The sequence below is a fragment of the Eubalaena glacialis genome, chromosome 13, assembly GCF_028564815.1.
Source record: "Eubalaena glacialis isolate mEubGla1 chromosome 13, mEubGla1.1.hap2.+ XY, whole genome shotgun sequence".
Taxonomy (NCBI): Eukaryota; Metazoa; Chordata; class Mammalia; order Artiodactyla; family Balaenidae; genus Eubalaena; species Eubalaena glacialis.
Window position 1 is genome coordinate 24,201,770 of NC_083728.1, and position 18,626 is coordinate 24,220,395.

General features: G+C 37.4%; 1 protein-coding gene across 7 annotated transcripts in view; it reads left to right on the top strand.

Annotated features, from left to right (window-relative positions):
• Positions 1-1,799: 1,799 nt before the first annotated feature.
• The window catches only part of RBM39 (RNA binding motif protein 39), a 28,980-nt gene continuing 12,153 nt past the window's right edge, over positions 1,800-18,626 (top strand). For 2 of the 7 annotated variants that reach the window (XM_061210295.1, XM_061210299.1), the window contains exons 1-9: positions 1,800-2,107; positions 2,728-2,791; positions 4,537-4,586; positions 9,211-9,405; positions 12,031-12,096; positions 12,193-12,246; positions 14,371-14,488; positions 15,007-15,159; positions 17,850-17,987. In XM_061210295.1, the coding sequence (XP_061066278.1) occupies positions 2,741-2,791; positions 4,537-4,586; positions 9,211-9,405; positions 12,031-12,096; positions 12,193-12,246; positions 14,371-14,488; positions 15,007-15,159; positions 17,850-17,987 (825 nt within the window). In that variant the 5' untranslated portion in view covers positions 1,800-2,107; positions 2,728-2,740. Of the gene's footprint in view, positions 2,108-2,727; positions 2,792-3,017; positions 3,091-4,009; positions 4,165-4,536; positions 4,587-9,210; positions 9,406-12,030; positions 12,097-12,192; positions 12,247-14,370; positions 14,489-15,006; positions 15,160-17,849; positions 17,988-18,626 lie in introns of those variants that run through there. The other 5 variants (XM_061210300.1, XM_061210301.1, XM_061210297.1 and 2 more) reach the window with 4 other exon arrangements.

Consider the following 18,626-nt stretch of genomic DNA (forward strand, 5'->3'; position numbering starts at 1 on the left):
TTACAGGGAAAAGAGAGGCAAAGGCTAGCTTGTCTTTTCTGATATATTATGCGTCAATATAATGTGGTGATTTTCAACATTTAAAAAATGAAAGGACTTTCCTGGCGGCGCAGTGGTTAAGACTCTGTGCTCCCAATGCAGGGGGCCTGGGTTTGATCTCTGGCCCAGCAACTAGATCCCACATGCATGCCACAACTAAGGAGCCCACGTGCCTCAACTAAGAAGCTGGCGAGCTGCAAGTAAGCAGCCCGCCTACCGCAACTAAGACCCGATGCAACCAAATAAATAAATAAATAAATATTTTTAAAAATAAAATAAAAAATGAAAAGAGGATCTGAGTTTTCAGGAAAAGAAGTTAAGGGAATATTACTAATTATGCAAAATCTATTAACCCTCTAAAAGAAACACCTGAGGGGAAAGTTAATCCGAAATGGAAAGCCTCTCTATACTTTCCTCTAATTTTGTTTAGAAATAACAGAAGTTAACTGTTTTGAGGATTAAATATTTGCCAGGCATTTTACAGCTATTATCTCATTCAATCCTCACTATACTCCTATTAGGCTTTCATTCATTCATTCATTCATTTATTACGTGTCCACCTGGCTGGGTATGTGGCTAAGCGCTGAGAATTCACTAGTGAGCATTATCGGCCTATGTCAGGATCAAGAAGTTAAGTAATTATACCATACTCTTCACAGGAGGAAAGGGAGGGTAGGCTCTGAGAGGTTAATTTACTTGCCCAAGGTCACACAGTGCTGAAGCAGTTACAAACTCATTTCAAATCTTTGCCCTCAATCATTAAGCTGTCAACAGACTTCAAGATTTTCTCCCTCAAGATTTTTTGCTTGTAAGTTATCTTTCCAAATTTTTTCAAGCATTTTTATCTTAGAGTTAAAAGTCTTATAGTCAATGATCTCTCTGCCCTCCGCTCTTTTTCACCGTGTAGACCAAAGAACAAGCGGTGAATGTACACTCTAACTGCCAGGCATCTGGGAGACTTTAGGGGCGAGGAGCCAAGTTCCAGGGGGATGGGGGACATTTTTGAAGAAACAATAGCAACCCCGACACAAGGCCAGACTATAAATTCGAGGGTCACAAAGCTGGTCCACTGCCAAGAGAAGCAGTGTTTTTTCACATTCTCTTTGCCTTTTTCCACTACTTCCAAGGCTGTTTTGAAGCTCGACAGTCGCCGCAGTGCCTAGTCCACTGGCTCCACAAGGCAGAGAAATCTAATTTTTTATTCTACACCCTTAGCCCCCTACGCCTGTACGTCTCTTTTCCCCTTCTCTCTCACATGCTTTTCACTCCATCTTCACCCCGGCGGATTATCTATACATGAGCGTTTTCGTTTTATTCTATCGCCATATGGACTAGGTTGCTTTACGGCGACCTTGACAGACATCTAGGTGGGAGGCTCGCGGGAGGAGGGGAAACCCGTCAGCGCTGAGGGAGAAACCTTCTGATAGCCGTTGGGAGGCGCCACGAGGGAGCGGTGACCACCGTGCTCCACTCAGCGGTGAGTTTTCTAGAAGATTGACAGGAAACGTACCAACTGTCTTTGCGCTAGCAACTTGCGCGATCTCGCGAGATGTGGACGCCAATCTGGAGGGGGGAGTCAAAAGCGCCTCTCTGAGTGGGGGATGGGAATATCCGTGGCGCAACTATTGCGCGAGATTAGGCCACGGTCGCTGGGCCCTATGCCTAGATCTCGCGATATTTCCGCTGCTCCGGACTGAAACTAAGAGCAGCTTCTCGCGAGAGCCCGTGCTGAGGGCTCTGTGAGGCCCCGTGTGTTTGTGTGTGTGTATGTGTGTTGGTGAATGTGAGTACGGGGAAGTCGCGGCCGCCATTTCAGAGAGCTTGCCGACGCTGCCGCAGGGGTGGATCCTCCGCTGCCGAAGCCGCCGTCCTGAACTCCCGCGCGGGCTCCTCTAATCCCATTGTTTCTTTTAGATTCGCTTGGGCCTATCCGCCCTCGGAGCTCGAAATTCGGGCTGGGTGGTACTGCGGCCTGGGCCTAGCGGCTTAACAGTAGCAACAGCGGCGGCAGTAGCAACCCCCCTTTTTCCGAATACGAGCACCGCAGGGGCCCCGAAAGCCCGCACAGGTAAGGAGGCGTCGCGGACCCCCGTATTTGCAGGGCTTTTCTGAGGTGTGGTTCTTTTCTGGGTTGAGGGGCACTCGTTAGGCGGTCTTAAGCGACGGGGTTGGGGGGGCAGGTTTTCGAGAAATGGGCTTCATTTCGAAGACCGCGCCCTTCTTTTCCGGTTGGGTAGATTTCAGGGTTTTCGGGTGGCATGGGCTCCAGAGAGGCCTCGGGCAGATGGCTACCTGTCCCTTCGAGGCCTGGGCCGACCGCGACCTCCCAACATGGCGTCAGCCGAACGCTGCCTTGGCACCGAACTCCTCCCAACCGAGGGAGTTTCCCTTTGCCCCTAAAATGGCAGCGCGGGTTTTTGCGCGGAAAGAGGCGCTTTCGTTCGATGCTCTCGGGTTGTTTTTTGAGGCATTACAGGCTTTTTAAAAATCGGATACTTAATCTGTTTTAGTGTGTTCGGTCTTGGGGACATTTCAGGTTTAATTGTCAAGTCTACTAAAGTGCGTTGTCCCACCTTAGTCGTTTTGTGGGGCGTTTCTGAAGTTTTGGAATATGTCCGGTAAGAAGGAAATTTAGCAAAATTTAAAATTGTTTACTCACTGAATTTTTCATTCTTATTCTTTACCTAGGCGTTCAGAGAAAATGGCAGACGATATTGATATTGAAGCAATGCTTGAGGCTCCTTACAAGAAGGTGAGAAAAAACAAGTCGGTGAGGTTTATCTATTTCTTAATTTAGCATTATTCACGAAACTACTGCTGAAATGTAAACTAACCTCCCCGGAGCCCTCTTGATTTATCTTATCAGAGATGCATTAAGTGTAACTTACAAAAGTAAATATATGCTATTGATGTAATAATATTGTGCAGTAGTTTCACTTCAGCGTGATGAATAAATGCCCATCTATCTCTCTTTGTAGACTTGCCTAACGATATCTCACCTCTACTCCCATGAATTCACCTTTGATTCCAGTGTGAACTGTCAATCATAAGGTAGTAATTGAGTGACTTATCGCTGTACCGTGGTCCCCTAGGTAAAATGACTCAACTAAGAATTACCAGCTCCAGTTTGGTATAGCAAAAAGGTGAATGTAGTGGTTTGGGAAAGCAGCAGGGGTCCAAGAATAACACAGCATAACCAGTCTGTGGCAAGCAAATCTTTAAATAAGACAAGTCATACAAGAAGAAATGGGTGAGATTTAAAAATTTATCCTATACATAAGACTGGTAATAGTCAATATTAAAACAGGCAGGTGATGATCTGCTCAGTTAAAAATTACTAAAATTCTTGGATCCCTGAATAAAAAAAAATTCTTAAAGCAAAAGAGGCAATATCACAACTTGAGTCACTTGATGACTGTTTAACTGTTCTCCATATTGTTTTATTTTTAATTAGTCCCTGCCATAATATTTCACACAAAAAACTACAAAGGAGTTATTTTGACTAATAATACAGTCTTTGACCCATTTCAGTATCACAGTTAAAAGTGTCTTTTCATTCTTTCACCAGTTGGTGGTGAAAATAGCAGTATGCATGCGTTATCACTGATGTCACGAACTGTAAGCTTTGTAAGTTAGCACTTATACTCCTATAACTGATGTGATCAAACTTTAAAATAAACATTGCGCTAAACCTTTTAAAAATAATACATTTGTTTTGGAGTGTATAGCTCGGCCATGTGGTACCAATTTGGATGAATTCTTTAAAGCTTTAATAGTGTATGTAGTTTTGTAATGCTTAGACTCTTGAAGCGCTACTTTCTATTTTAATGTTAAGATTCTGTCTTAGTTTAACATGGATGTAATTCCATGTAAACAGGTATGGAAGTAGGACTGGTCGATTATTAATTGACTTTCTTGGGTTCTTGGGAGTCAACATTACTAAAGCAGTGTGAATCCCTGTTTGCTTCAGGGCGAGATGTGTGACAGAGGTGGCATCAAGCTCTTACAGTCCCAACCCTCCAACGGAAATGGGCGAAGATCTCAGGAATGGCATCGGTCACAGGAAATCGATAGTGGCTGGCTGCTAGCATGGCCACATGGGGCTTAGGCAGAAATAGAGCCATGGTACTGACCAAAGGGGCCATAGCACATGGAATAAAACTCAAAACAGGACTTCATTCATGTTATACAGAAATTCTATTTAACCACTTCAACACTGTAAATCTGGATAACTTACTATCTAACTATGTAAGAAAATAAAATTTAACGTGTTAATATGCATTTTTATTTTTGTATCTTGATGACTTAGTTTGTAAGCAACAAAGTGGTTAAACACATACCCATCTAAATTTTTTTATAGCCTTCCATGTTAAACTATAAATAAGTAATTAGTTTTAAAATTGTTTTGTATTTTCTTATTCCTATTCCCTTTACCCTTTGACAACTTGAAATGTTACCACTTCGTCCTCATGATGTTCTTCTATCAACCCTGCTTAGGATGAGAACAAGTTGAGCAGTGCCAACGGCCATGAAGAACGTAGCAAAAAGTAAGTTTTAAGAAGGGACCTGGGTTGGGGGGAGCTATATGTGATTGAGATTTTAAGTTGGTATTCCTGTGGCTAAAGCATCAAACCCAAGGTTCTCTCCTGAAGGGTTTCTTTGCCTTTTTTAGAAAAGTAGGTTCTTTACCTTTTGGGATGAGACACTATTTGAGGATGTAAAACTATGGACTCTTTCCTTAATTTCAGGAATTGGTGTCAGGGACATTTTGGACACCTTCCCTTCCAAGTCCATCCATGACAATCTGGATAAGAGTTCTGGTGTTAGAGCTTGTCTCTTGTCTTAAATTTATTAACTTTGGCTTAATATTTATTATGTGATGTTATCAATAAAACTATTATATCCACTGAAGATGGTTAGAAAGAAGAAGGTAATAACCAGGCTGTGGAAAAGTATTGTTTGCCCTAAATTACTGAAGGAGTCAGAGCTGTAAATTACTTATGCTCCTTGATGCTCCTAAAGGTTCTTTTTGTAGTAATGTTATAGCACACTTAAGTACTTCTTAATGTTCCTCTTACATGGCTTTCGTCCTCTTAAGCTTTTTAAACTCTGATAGACTTAATAGTGAGAATGGAGTTTAAAAAAACTGAATATTTATGCGTGTCATTTGGGTTAAAGAAGTAACCCTTAATAGGAACTCTGATACAGACTAGTACAGAGTATAGTATACAAGAAGTCTAAGTAGATGCACTTTATAAAATTTGATCCTGTTCTTGGAGTTTTGCTTCAGATCTAAAATCATTGAGTCTTAACATCACATGGTCTGTATTATAAGCATTAAGACATTTTATTAGCCTTCGTGATGTCATATTCAAACGTTCTGTCATGTTCATGACCCCATAATACATAATGAAAAATGATGTAGAATAAGCCACTTACTTGGTTCTTTTTGGCGCTTCCTTCTAAGAGCTCTTAAGTGCTTCATAATATACTACCTCAGTATCCTCACAAGTTTGTAAGGTAGGTTAATATAATTTCATAAAATAGGTGAGGACATAGACTGGATTGTCCAGGTTTTGCTACACTGATATTCTTACCCTTAGAGTCTTATAGTAATGGATCAAAATGATACAATTTGTAGGACATGTCCTGTATTTTTTCTGTTTGGGTGGGAGTCTGTTATAGTTCCTCACTAATCACGTTAAGGGTATTGGGTTGGGTTTAGTCTTGAATTGTTATGATTTGAGGCAGTCAACCAATCTTTGCGTGGTATCATGTCCTCTGATTTTAGACCTTTTACCAAAGTAAGTTTCCTAATTGATCGTTGTGATTTGCAATTCTGTAATCAAAAGAAAACCCAGGAAGGGGTAACCATATAAATTGAAATTATCCAATCTCTAGATATCAGGCCAAGTGGATGGATAAAGATCTCACTCTAAGTGCCAAAAGAATGAGGACCTACACTATAGGGCACATGCCTTTGTTGTACCATTCTTACATGTCATTCCTTGCTACTAATACCATCTCCAGTTTATATTTGTTAACCATCCTACAGCTAAGCTCATTAAGACTACCAGTCTTTTACGAGGAAATTTAGCATGAAGCTCTCAGTGACTGGTGCTTACTTAGTGGTGTTTATAATGTAAAGAGTCCAATGGGACTGAATAGAAGAATGGACAGTTTAATTGGCCATAGGATTCTTTGTTTAAGGGAAGAACCTTTTCAAAACTTCAGCGATCATCTAGTTTCTTTTTAAATGTACAAATTATTTCTCTGTCAGACTTCTCATTCTCCTCATTCTCAGTTAAAGCTGATTAAATAAATGACTCCCTTGGTCAGCCAGTAACTGTTCACCCGTTTTTTTTCTGAAGGGAATTAATCTTTCGAATTAATTTGAAAGTTATCTAGAAAAAAATTTTTGTATTTAGGGATAAATTACAAAACAAGCAGAATGTTCTTGTGTATTAGTTTTTAGTATAAATTAGGTCTCTTAACCAAAAGAACGTGCCATGTGCATTTTTCATCCTAAAACTTCATTGTTTTTTAAAAGCCATTGAGTATTGGGATGTAGTTTTAAGGTAGTAAGAAAATGCACATTATGAGAAATTGAGAGTTGGCTGACTAGTAAATGTTTTCTTTTAAAAGTAATTCTCAGTACATACACTCAATTGATTTCAGGTAATAGTAAAAGGAACTAAGTTTAATATTAACGCAAATTGGTTATCTATTAGCCTTCTTTCTGAAAAGCTATACCCCTGAGCTTGGCAAGACCTCAAAGTATGCCTTTTTAAGTACCTGAGCTTGCCTTCATGGGAGTATTATTTGTTAGTATAACCAGTTTTGCAAAGTCTCAACCAGCATCCATTCAGTTAAGCTCTTTTGGAATTTCTCAAAAAAGGATAAAAAACAATAAATGACACAGTTGAAATATATTGGCTACTGTGGTGTGGATTATCTATAAATTTTGGAATAAATGACTTTTCTATTTTTTTTCTTATTTTCCAGAGTACTTTGCATTTAAAATTTAGATCTTCTTACATGGAAGAGGTCAAATCCAGTTATAGCAAAACACCTTTACAGCAGAGGCCATATAACCAAAAAGTCCAAAGGCCCAGCCCAGTGGACCATTTACTTCAATGATGTTCAGTACAAAATTCCACTGCCACTAAAGACTTTGGAAAGTCCCTTTTAAGTTGTAACAGGATTTGACTATTAGTGTGGACTTTGATAACCCTTCTTTAGTTAACTTAATAAATGTTCTTTGAAGCTTCATTTTGTTATATAAGTACACTGCTTTCTTGCACCCTTAAATTTTTGTCTGGGCTTTATAAAGAGGATTATATTTCTGAATGTCTTAGTATGTTGCTGTCTTTTTACCTGTCTGGGGTTGCCTTCAGATGTGGGTGGGGACTCATAAAAAGTCCTAGGAAGACCTTAAGTTGAAATTAGCTCTCCAATTTTCGAGTCCTTTCCTTTGGCGCAATAAATTTTGGGCCTAAAAAGAGGTAATTTGGGAGGTTGGCTGCCTCTCTGCAATGGACCATTTATGAGCAGAGCAAAACTTTATTTGTCCTTTTTGTGGGGGATGGAGTTTTTGCTTTGTCCCCTAATTGATAATATTTAGGATTTTTGATTATAGCTATCTCAGAGAATTCTTTAGTCTAAGAGATAGTTTCAGGTTTTTAGGCAGCAAATTTGGAATGTTATCTGTTGCCCTTCTGGGCATTGCTTTGATGACGTCTGTATAAGTAATGAGTGTAGCCTAATTTTCTGTCATGTGCTACCTAGCATATACATTTCTGACAGTCAGGTGGATTATCTTGAAATTTTAGACAAAGTTTCTGCCTCCTTGGAAAGCTCTACATCTCCTTGTGATTGGAGTGTGGGTTTCAAGATTCCAGAAGGTGGGTGTCTTCATTTTCTATTTTCAATGCACTCTAAGATGACCTGCTTACAGGTTCTCTGAGGCAGACTTCAATTGCTCTTGTGCTAACTTTGCTTTGATAAGGACTAAACAGTTAATTCAATTTCCAAATGATGTGGTTGTCAAAATGTTTCATAATCTTTTAGCCACTACAAAATGACATTTAAGTGGATAAGTTTAATTTGAAATGTCTTTCAATTTATATTGAAATATCTGAAGGCACCTCTAAAATTTGGGTGATGACAGAGGTACAGATTATAAAAATTATGGAATGAGTGGGTGGTATGCTGTGAGGAATACAGAAATGAACAGGAAGATACACAACTGACTGGCTTTTTTACCTTTCAGAGCTTGAGAATTTATAAAGATTTATAAAGGTGTTGATTCTTCCTTTTGGTTGTACCCCACAGGCTTGTATAAACTGGCATAAAAATGGCATATTTCAATATCTGGTGTACTCATTGTAACTTGAAAAAGAAAGTATCTGAAGTGGTCACATTGAAGTCTAGGAGTGTCAGATTGCATTTTACTGCATTAGTTTTATTGTCCTTTGTCATTATTTGTAATAATTTTGCCCATAAAAACCGAATTAGTGAGGCCTGTATGGTCCTTTGAAAGTATATAGTATTCATATGTGCAAATTGGGTCAAAATTGGCTTAAGAGAAATTAGTGTATTTAATGGCAATTTTTATGTATGATCCAACACTAATACTTAATGTTAAAGTATTGTAACTTTGATTTTATTACTGTATGTTTTGGATTACAGTTATACTTAGTTGGCCAGATAAGATACTTTATTTAAAAGTTCACGGGACTTCCCTGGTACTCCAGTGGTTGGGACTCTGTGCTCCCACTGCAGGGGGCATGGGGTTCGATCCCTGGTCAGGGTAAGATATATCCTGCATGCTGTGCAGCATGGCCAAAGAAAAAAAAAAAATTCAAAGTTCAGGTTTTGATTTATACCTACCAATAAGTCCTCTCCTTGTTAAAGCTCTAGCTGACTCTCAAGAAAGATCATTATAGTCCCTCTCACTCAAATGATTCATTGTCAACGGGCTGCTGATTTTCCGTAGTAGAAGGCAAAGGTGGGGTGTTGTTTGCCTTACCTAGGAATTATTTTTCCATAAGTGATTATTATGTATCATTGTATGATAGTAAAAATAGCAAAATATATCTGACCATAAAAGGAAGTAAAGTTTTGCAGATTCTTATATTAGCAAGATAATGGTGACTTTTTTCTTCTCAGGAGGAAAAAAAGCAAGAGCAGAAGTCGTAGTCATGAACGAAAAAGAAGCAAAAGTAAGGAACGGAAGCGAAGTAGAGATAGAGAAAGGAAAAAGAGCAAAAGCCGTGAAAGGAAGCGAAGTAGAAGCAAAGAAAGGAGACGGAGCCGTTCAAGAAGTCGAGATCGCAGATTCAGAGGCCGCTACAGAAGTCCTTAGTATGTAACTATAATTATGATGATATTGGTTTGAGAGATTTTTCTGGGTATCCAGATAGCGTAACTGGAGTGACTTGAATTGTGGAATTTTATTTTTCAATATGATCAGTTAAAAAGTATTAAATAAGGATTTTGGCATTGAAAAGTCCAGTAGAAATGCAGTGTGTGGACAGATACATAATGTTTGTTTTACTAGGCATGCAGAACATTTTCTGTTACTCCATCTAGAAATATTATTACTGTGTGCCAATTCAAACTAAAGCACTAAAGTGCTTTTTTAAAGAAGGTTTGATATTGTAGTGCCAAATACGTGAAAGCTTAAAGGTTTGTGAGCTATCACAGTATCCTTTACTGAACGTAAAGTTATTTAAAATTTTAAAGCTCAGATGGCTACATATTGCAAATATGTATAGTTAGTCAAATACATAGTTAACAATCTTGTCTGTGTGGCTGTTTTCAGCTGAAATGACAGACCAGTTGTGAATTTAGTGCATGCTTCTTGATAATGATTATTTGGGGGGCTCATCACACATCTTTGTATTTAAGGTCTTTTAATAGTAAGAATGCACTAAAACTGCTTTTGAAGGTTGAATCACTATGGAAATTCTGATGTGGTTAAACAAGTTGGAAATGGTTCGTTAATAGTAATTTTTAAAAAGCTAAAATGTATTAATGACTTTGGAAAGAGCCTTCTTGCAACTCTTTAAGCAGTTCAGTCTAACAGTCCCTAGTGATTTATGATGTTCTTTCCTGTTAGTAAATATACTGTTGTAAACTGGGGGATATGTTAAAATTAACAGTTTTAATGTTAAAACTTGAATGGTTTAAGATTGAATTCAAAGACAACAGTCCTGAATCAGAGCCTTGGCTCTTTAAATTGGTTAAACACTCTAAGAAACATTCTTAAGCTTTATTTTTCTCATCTCTTAAGTAGGAGGTAACCACTAACAGGCTATTTAGTCTTGAATGAGAAGAGAATGTAAATTAGAGCACCCACAATACTGCTATTGATGAAATGTTTTGGTATTATTTGAAGCCAGTAAAGTTAGTAATACTTGGAGTTCTGATTCAGGTTTTTCAATAAAAAGGATTCCACTCCTTGTTCTCTAAGGTCCTCTTAGCTGATGATTTTATAAACTTTTTAACAGCTTAAAAAGGACCACAATGTTATTTTAATTCTGAGTGCTTTATTAGAAAATACTTTGCTTTTTGTCCAATTTATCAAAATTTACTGCATTCTTTTTTACCAGAATGAACTTAATAGGGGGGAAGGATTACTTTAATAAATTCTGAATACTGTTATCTCTGATCAGTGATGAATACTTGAAGTCAGCCTGTGATTCTGGTCTGACTTAAACTCACTTGGTTCTTATGTTTGGTTTCAGGTGATTTTTAACTACCAAGGCAGTAACTGAAACTTTTATAATTGAAGGGGAAAGAAAATAGCTTATAGACTCTTATTTATCCAGTAAATATATATTCTTTATGATCACTTTTAGTGTGCTTTGCAAAGGACCCATTTAATACAATTTTATTTGGAACTGCTTGGGTGTTATACGTGCATGTAGAGTCCATGAAAACAAATCCAAATGTGGATTGAAGACCACCATATATTTTCATTTTGCTACCTATCTGGTAAAGGATAGCAGGATGAGCACTAAGGGACATCTGATCTGACCTTTTAACTTAGTTTGGTCTTTCAAAATAAAAGGACCATAAACTACTGGGCCTTTTTAGAATATTCTAGACTACAGAATAAAGCTTTTTTAAAAAGTTACTTTTGTGATCTTTTTAGAAAACACTCCTTTAATATGTCAAGTCCCGAAAAAAGAATTTTCCTGAGGGATTGATGAACTTCCTTCACATCTTTACTATGGACTATTTTGTCAAAAAGAAATGAAGTGTATGACATGCTACATATGCTTATATGCGGACTTACTGTTAAATGAAAAAGTTGGAGTTTCATGATTATGGAAAGAATTAGTTCCTTTATTTTTTAAAAGAAACTCCTCAAGGGAATTCCCTGGCGGTCCAGTGGTTAGGACTCTGCGCTTTCACTGCCTGGGTCCTGAGTTCGATCCCTGGTTGAGGAACTAAGATCCCACAAGCCACGCGGTGTGGCCTGAAAAAAAAAAAAAAAGAGTTCCTCAGACAAGAAGACATACCTGAATATTGTATATGTATGTATATATGAGCACATGTGTATTCCTTAGGAAGGATCTGCAAAGATGCACACCAAATTGTTAACTATAGTTAGTCCTGGTGTGAGGGAAGTTCAGGGTAATTTTCACTTTGTATCTTTTTTTTTTTTTCCCTAAATTCAGGAATGTATTCACAAATATGTAGTTAGAGAACTAGACTGAAAATTGAGGATTTTCAGAATATTAAAAATATTGAGGCTGTAACCTTTGGTCTTGGCACCTCTCAGTGGTCCAGGATGGATAACTGTAAGAGCAGTTTGCCTGGGATACAGTTAAGAGAAGAAAAAGTCTCTTTATTTCCTCTTCATAATTGAGGTGGAAAACAAGCAGCCTAAACAATGTTAAACTTGCTGGAGAGCGCATGAACGCGATCTTAGCAAGACCTTAACCCTGTAACTAGTGTAATTTTGTGTTTCCTTTTTAGCTCCGGACCAAAATTTAACAGTGCCATCCGAGGAAAGATTGGGTTGCCTCATAGCATCAAATTAAGGTTTTTAAACATACTTCTGAATTGTTTAAATTGTTTTTCAAGGAACTAATGTGGTGTACTTGTTCGGGTAACTTTTGAAACTTTTTAACTTTGCAGCAGACGACGCTCCCGAAGCAAAAGTCCATTCAGAAAAGACAAGAGCCCAGTGAGGTAACTGTTGTCCCTATTTCCTTTGTTTTGTACTTTTAGCTTTTATAAAGTGTTTACAACTTATGTTACTGCTAAATTTAATGACATATAGTAATTTGGATCATACTAAATCTTGATTTGTTTTGCAATTCTAGTATTAATTTTTAAAAGATTTATTTATTTATTTATTTATGGCTGAGTTGGGTCTTTGTTGCTGCACACGGGCTTTCTCTAGTCGCGGCGAGCGGGGGCTACTCTTCGTTGTGGTGCGTGGGCTTCTTATCATGGTGGCCTCTCGTTGCAGAGCACGGCCTCTAGGCTTCAGTAGTTGTGGCTCACGGGCTCTAGAGCGCAGGCTCAGTAGTTGTGATGCACGAGCTTAGTTGCTCTGCGGCATGTGGGATCTTCCCAGACCAGGGCTCGAACCCATGTCCCCTGCATTGGCAGGCGGATTCTTAACCACTGCGCCACGAGGGAAGTCCAATTCTAGTATTATTAGTGTGAATTTCTAAGTTTTCAATAACTTGCATGTGAGAAGAACGGAGCAGAAATTACCACTTTAATGTGTAGATGTTACATGTGCTTTTATTTCCCTTTTATAGTAGCTAAAATTTTTTAATGGTAGCTGTAGAAAACTTTAGACTTGACTCACTTTGGAGTTAATAAATTTTAAGTTATTGAAATAACTTCTTGTGGGAAAGTAGTTGAAATAGTCATGAGTTTTATCATTTGGCTCCCTTACTTGAGAAGAGTATTTAATTTCCAAAATCGTAACCGAATTGACTTGTTTTCAAGTAGTAATATTATGATTTTGAGTGTTTCTGTGAGGTATTTTCCTCTTAAAAGAAAGTAAGACTTATCTATCCAGTCTACCATTTTGGTTCAAGGAACGTTTTGTTAACATGAGAGCATTGTTTTTTACTGATGTTCTGGCTTCCCTTAAAAGGGTACCTTTTAACTTTTGAGTCTATCTTCTTCTTTGACGTATTCTAATCCTAGGATTTAGTGATAGCCTTAATGTTCTTAAAGGCGCTCTTTGTAACAGATACTGAGTTTTTATTTAATATTTAGTTTTCTTTCATGGGAAAACTCTCGTTTAGTTCTCATTCTTTGGATATAGTCAGCTTTGTACCTCTGTTTTACGGTAATAGGTTTAAAATTACTTGCAGATTTCTCAAGGGGATGTAACGTGAGTTTTGTAAAGTTCTTCCGGAGAATGTCCAGAACATGGTTAAGAAAGAGCATGTTTATGCTTACATTTTTAAGGATTTACTTAGAACCTTAATCTTAGTAGAATTATTTATAATAATGTCAGTAGACATTGTTATTTTTCCTTGACATTCATTAAGTTAAATTTATCTATTGTGCTCTTTTACTTTTCTCACATATTTGGGCACTTTTAGTTTCCTTTGTAAATTTAGAAGTGTACACCATCTATTTGTAAGCATGAGTAAATTAAATCCCACTATTGTTATTTGTCTAGATAATCTCATTTCATTTTTGACTTGCTAATTGTTACTGTCTCTCTATTCTATAACCATCAAGAAGTATTTTTTCGGGTATTGAATTTGTAGAGTCTTAGTAAGACTGATCTAATTCTGATAAACAGCTGCCTCACTATTCCATATATCTATCTCAGTTTGTGAAAAAAAATTCTTAATGAGTCAAATAGTTCTCATCATTTGGGGTTTTACTCTCAAGTTTGTCATTTGTGATTATGAAACTTAATTTTACTTTATGATTTCCTTTTGGGGAAACATCCTTTCTACTAATTTGGACCAGTCCAACATTACTGTGGACTCAGGGGTTATTACTTGTGACTGTCATTAAACTCTCAGGCTTCTGATTGGCCCTTTATTATCCTGGAGAGAGTACCATTTGTAAGATTGAGAGGCCAGTGGACTTTGGTCCTGATAATGTAAGATACTATCAGAAGAAACATTTAGAAATTATCATTATATTGAAGGCATTGAGTCACATTGAATTATTTTATGGACATTTTATATACATCATAGTTAAAATGGGCTTGGGAGTAGTGACAGACTGGTTTCAGGAAAGTTTATTCTGTTTACTGAAAATGTGCATTAAAAGTTATTTTAAAAGAATAAGTTATAAAGTTAATTCTATATTCTTTATCCCTGTTAGGGAGCCTATTGATAATCTGACTCCTGAGGAAAGAGATGCAAGGACCGTTTTCTGCATGCAGCTGGCAGCAAGAATTCGGCCAAGGGATTTGGAAGAGTTTTTCTCCACAGTAGGAAAGGTAATCTAAGCCTATTTATAGAGCTAATTTAAGTAGAAACTGCAAACAACATTTTAGTAATTGTCAGTGTGACAGATAAAATGAGAAAACATCTAAATACGTTTTGTTTGGTGGAATTTAGTTAGGGAATTTTTTTTTTTTTTAAATATGTATTTATTTGGCTGCATCGGGTCTTAATTGCAGCATGCAAACTCTTAGTTGTGGCATGTGGGATCTAGTTCCCTGACCAGGGATCGAACCCGGCCCCGTGCATTGGGAGTGGAGAGTCTTAGCCACTGGACGAAGTCCAGGGAATTTATTTTTGATACCATTTCTTTTTGCCTCACTTGGAAGTTAATAGTGTTGGAATTGATGTTATGTTGATAAATGAATTGGGCCTACAAATTTACCTATTTAAAAAAATCTTTTTTAGTGGCTTGCTTTGCAATATCATTAATATGCCTCTTGTCTTTTGAAATTATTATACTTACTGTGAATGGTTGCACAAACAGAACCTAAAGTGTGTGTTTTCTTTTTAGGTTCGAGATGTGAGGATGATTTCTGATAGAAATTCAAGACGTTCCAAAGGAATTGCTTATGTGGAATTTGTCGATGTTAGCTCAGTGCCTCTAGCAATAGGATTAACTGGCCAGCGGGTTTTAGGAGTGCCAATCATAGTACAGGCGTCACAGGTAACTTTTTTCTTGGTTAAGAATTTGATCATTGGTAGTGTTAGAAACCTGCTGTTGCTTAGTGTTGTGTTGTAATGCCTTGAGCCTTACACAATCACCGCTTCCTACCATAAGTCAGATGTTCTCAGGGTAGCTTTTTAAAAAAAAATTTGCCTTGATTTCTTTGATAACTGTGTATTCTTAATATCCTTTTCCATTTTAATGTAAGTTGTAAATACCTATTTCATGGAAGAGATTTGAGAACTTGTTCTAGAATTTTACTGATTTGTGATGACTTCTTATTTGGGGATAGAAGCATCTAAGAACATGTTTTCCCCTTCCTATCTTTTAAATGGAATGGTTTTGACATTTTTAGTAAATTTAATATTTTCACTGTTTTAAAATACATACTTGTGAAAGATTTTATATAATGTTAAGAATAGTTTGAACAGCTAACTATTCTAGCATTTCTTGAAAGTAAGATGTTTCAGACTAATTTGGAGAATGTTTTTTGTTTAAGATAATCCAAATTATGATTTAATTCCTCTTTGCTGATGCTACACAATAAATGAGTGTTGCCTTTGTAAAAATGAAATTAGTGTTAATATTTTAGTTCATTTAGGTGTGGAAAAATTGGGATGTATCATTCTATTGGAGTATATTAATGTGAAAGTATTTTTTTGATTTTTCATCAGTACCTTTTTGTACTAAGAAACAAGTTGCTTTCTGTGACTACCTGATAACTTAGATTTTTAAATTGGAGAATATAGGATTTAAAGAAGTTTTTTTTGGCCTTGCCGAGCGGCTTGTGGGATCTTAGTTCCCCCACGAGGGGTTGAACCGGGCCGTGGCAGTGGCAAAAGTGCCGAGTTCTAACCACTGGACCGCCAGGGAATTCCTAAGGATTTAAAGAATATTTTTTGAGCGATACAAAATAACAGTAGTTATGTTCGTTCCTTTTCATACCCCTGAAACAAATACTCCTCATAACTCCTGAAAAATCTGGTTACTCATCAAGCTTTTACATCATTTTATAGTTAGGCACAAAATTTGTAACCAGATCTTAAGTGAAATTCCAGTTTCACCGTTAAGCTGTAACTGTGGTCAGATTACTACCGTCTATCTCTAAAAGATGCTGGTAGGTCCTACATAGTGTTTCAGCAGTATGTAATATTGGGTATTTATCATTTGATTATATGTCACAATAAGAAAATAATTGTTAGGAAGCAGGCTGGGGAGAATCATTGCTCAATTCATTTCCCGTGATGGAGGACAAACCTAATAGTGTGTACCTTGGCCTGGCAAAGGGCTCAGAAGAATCACATTGATAAATGAGATTGTGAATTCATTTAACTTTAGTCTCCTATTATGCCCCAGTTTGTTAAAATAAAAGAGTTTGTGTTAGAATATAAATTGAGAACTATTTCCTTTGAGAAGTACTTGGTATGGGAAAAAATGACTGCTGAACTGAATGGGTTACTTGGTTTGATTTATATTGACGTAAGTCCTTTTATGATGGACAGCCAGTTGGTGTACTGTACGTTGAGTAACAGTGATATTGAGAGCACATGAATAATGAGTGTATTTAACACTTCCAGGAGATAATCTTATATTTCCACATTTGGCATATCTGTTACCAGGATGCTGCTTTAGATTGGCATAATGTAGGGTTTTTTTTAATTTTTAAAAAGTTTTTATTATTTATTTTTGGCTGCATTGGGTCTTTGTTGCTGTGTGCGGGCTTTCTCTAGTGCGGTGAGCGGAGGCTACTCTTGGTTGTGGTGCACGGGCTTCTCATTGCGGTGGGTTCTCTTGTTGTGGAGCATGGGCTCTAGGTGCTCCAGCTTCAGTAGTTGTGGCACATGGGCTCGGTAGTTATGGCTCTCAGGCTCTAGAGCCCAGGCTCAGTAGTTGTGGTGCACGGGCTTAGTTGCTCCGCGGCATGTGGCATCCTGCCAGACCAGGGCTCAAACCCGTGTCCCCTGCATTGGCAGGCAGGTTCTCAACCACTGTGCCACCAGGGAAGTAATGTAGTTTTGATTGATCACATTTTATATATGAAATACCTTGCATAGTTGCTTTATTATGAGTTTTGTATATGCTCTTAAAACTTAATCTAAATTTTTTTTATTGTGGTAAAATGTCATATAGTAAAATCTAAAATTTTTGTTTAAGAATTTGGCATTGTAACCATTTTAAGTGTACTGTTCAGTGCCATTAATTAGTCACATGTAAGTGGAATCATACAATATTCTTTTTTTTAATATATATGTATCTTAATTTATTTTCATTTTTTTGACTGCATTGGGTCTTCGTTGTGCGCGGGCTTCTCATTGTGGTGGCTTCTCTTGTTGTGGAGCACAGGCTCTAGGCACGTGGGCTTCAGCAGTTGTGGGTCACGGGCTCTAGAGCGCGGGCTCAGTAGTTGTGGCTCATGGGCTTAGCTGCTCTGTGGCACGTGGGATCTTCCTGGACCAGGGCTCAAACCCGTGTCCCCTGCATTGGCAGGCATATTCTTAACCACTGCGCCACCAGGGAAGTCCCCCAATATTCTTTTATGTATGAGTTAACACTTAGCATAGTTTGATATCGGTTGTCATTAAGCAAAGCTAAGGTATGAGTGGGATTTACTACTCTGCTCAAAATGGTATTTATTCATTCTAAATGGATGTGTGTGATGTGCCTTATGTGTTGCCTTAACTAACTTGTAGGCAGAAAAAAACAGAGCTGCAGCAATGGCAAACAATCTACAAAAGGGAAGTGCTGGACCTATGAGGCTCTATGTGGGCTCGTTACACTTTAACATAACTGAAGATATGCTTCGGGGGATCTTTGAGCCTTTTGGAAGGGTAAGTCCCAGGTTTTTCAGTGGATCCTAAATCTTGAAACAAATGTAACTGCACAATAATTTATTTGCTTTGTAATGTTTCTAAGAGATTAATGTTAGGATTGGAGTGGTTCTATAAAGTTTTTGAGACCACTTAGATCAAGATAGTTTTCCTGAAGATAGCATTTGAAGACAGAATCTATCAACATTTGTAATGCTACAGTGAAATGCATGGTATTAGCTTCAATTATTAAAGAATCAACCTGAATGATAAAATGTACTGTGCATTGGAGCAAGAGATTTTTTTTTTTCTTGGTTTGTTTCTTGGGATAGTTTTTCTTACTGAAAATTTAGGGGTATATAAGCTTCTCTGTACTTAATATGTAAGGAATTAGACTGTTTATGGCCATTTAGTCCTCATTTTTTTTCTTTTTTTATTAAGATAAAATTGACAGCACTGTCTAAGCTTAAGGTGTACAACATAGTGATTTAACTTACATACATCATGAAATTATTACAATAGGTTTAGTGAACATCTGTCATCTCATACAGATACAACATTAAAGAAATAGATAACAAATTTTTTTTCCTTGTGACGAGAATGTTTAGGATTTACTCTTGAGCCTTAATTTACGGTATACAGCAGTGTTAATAATACATT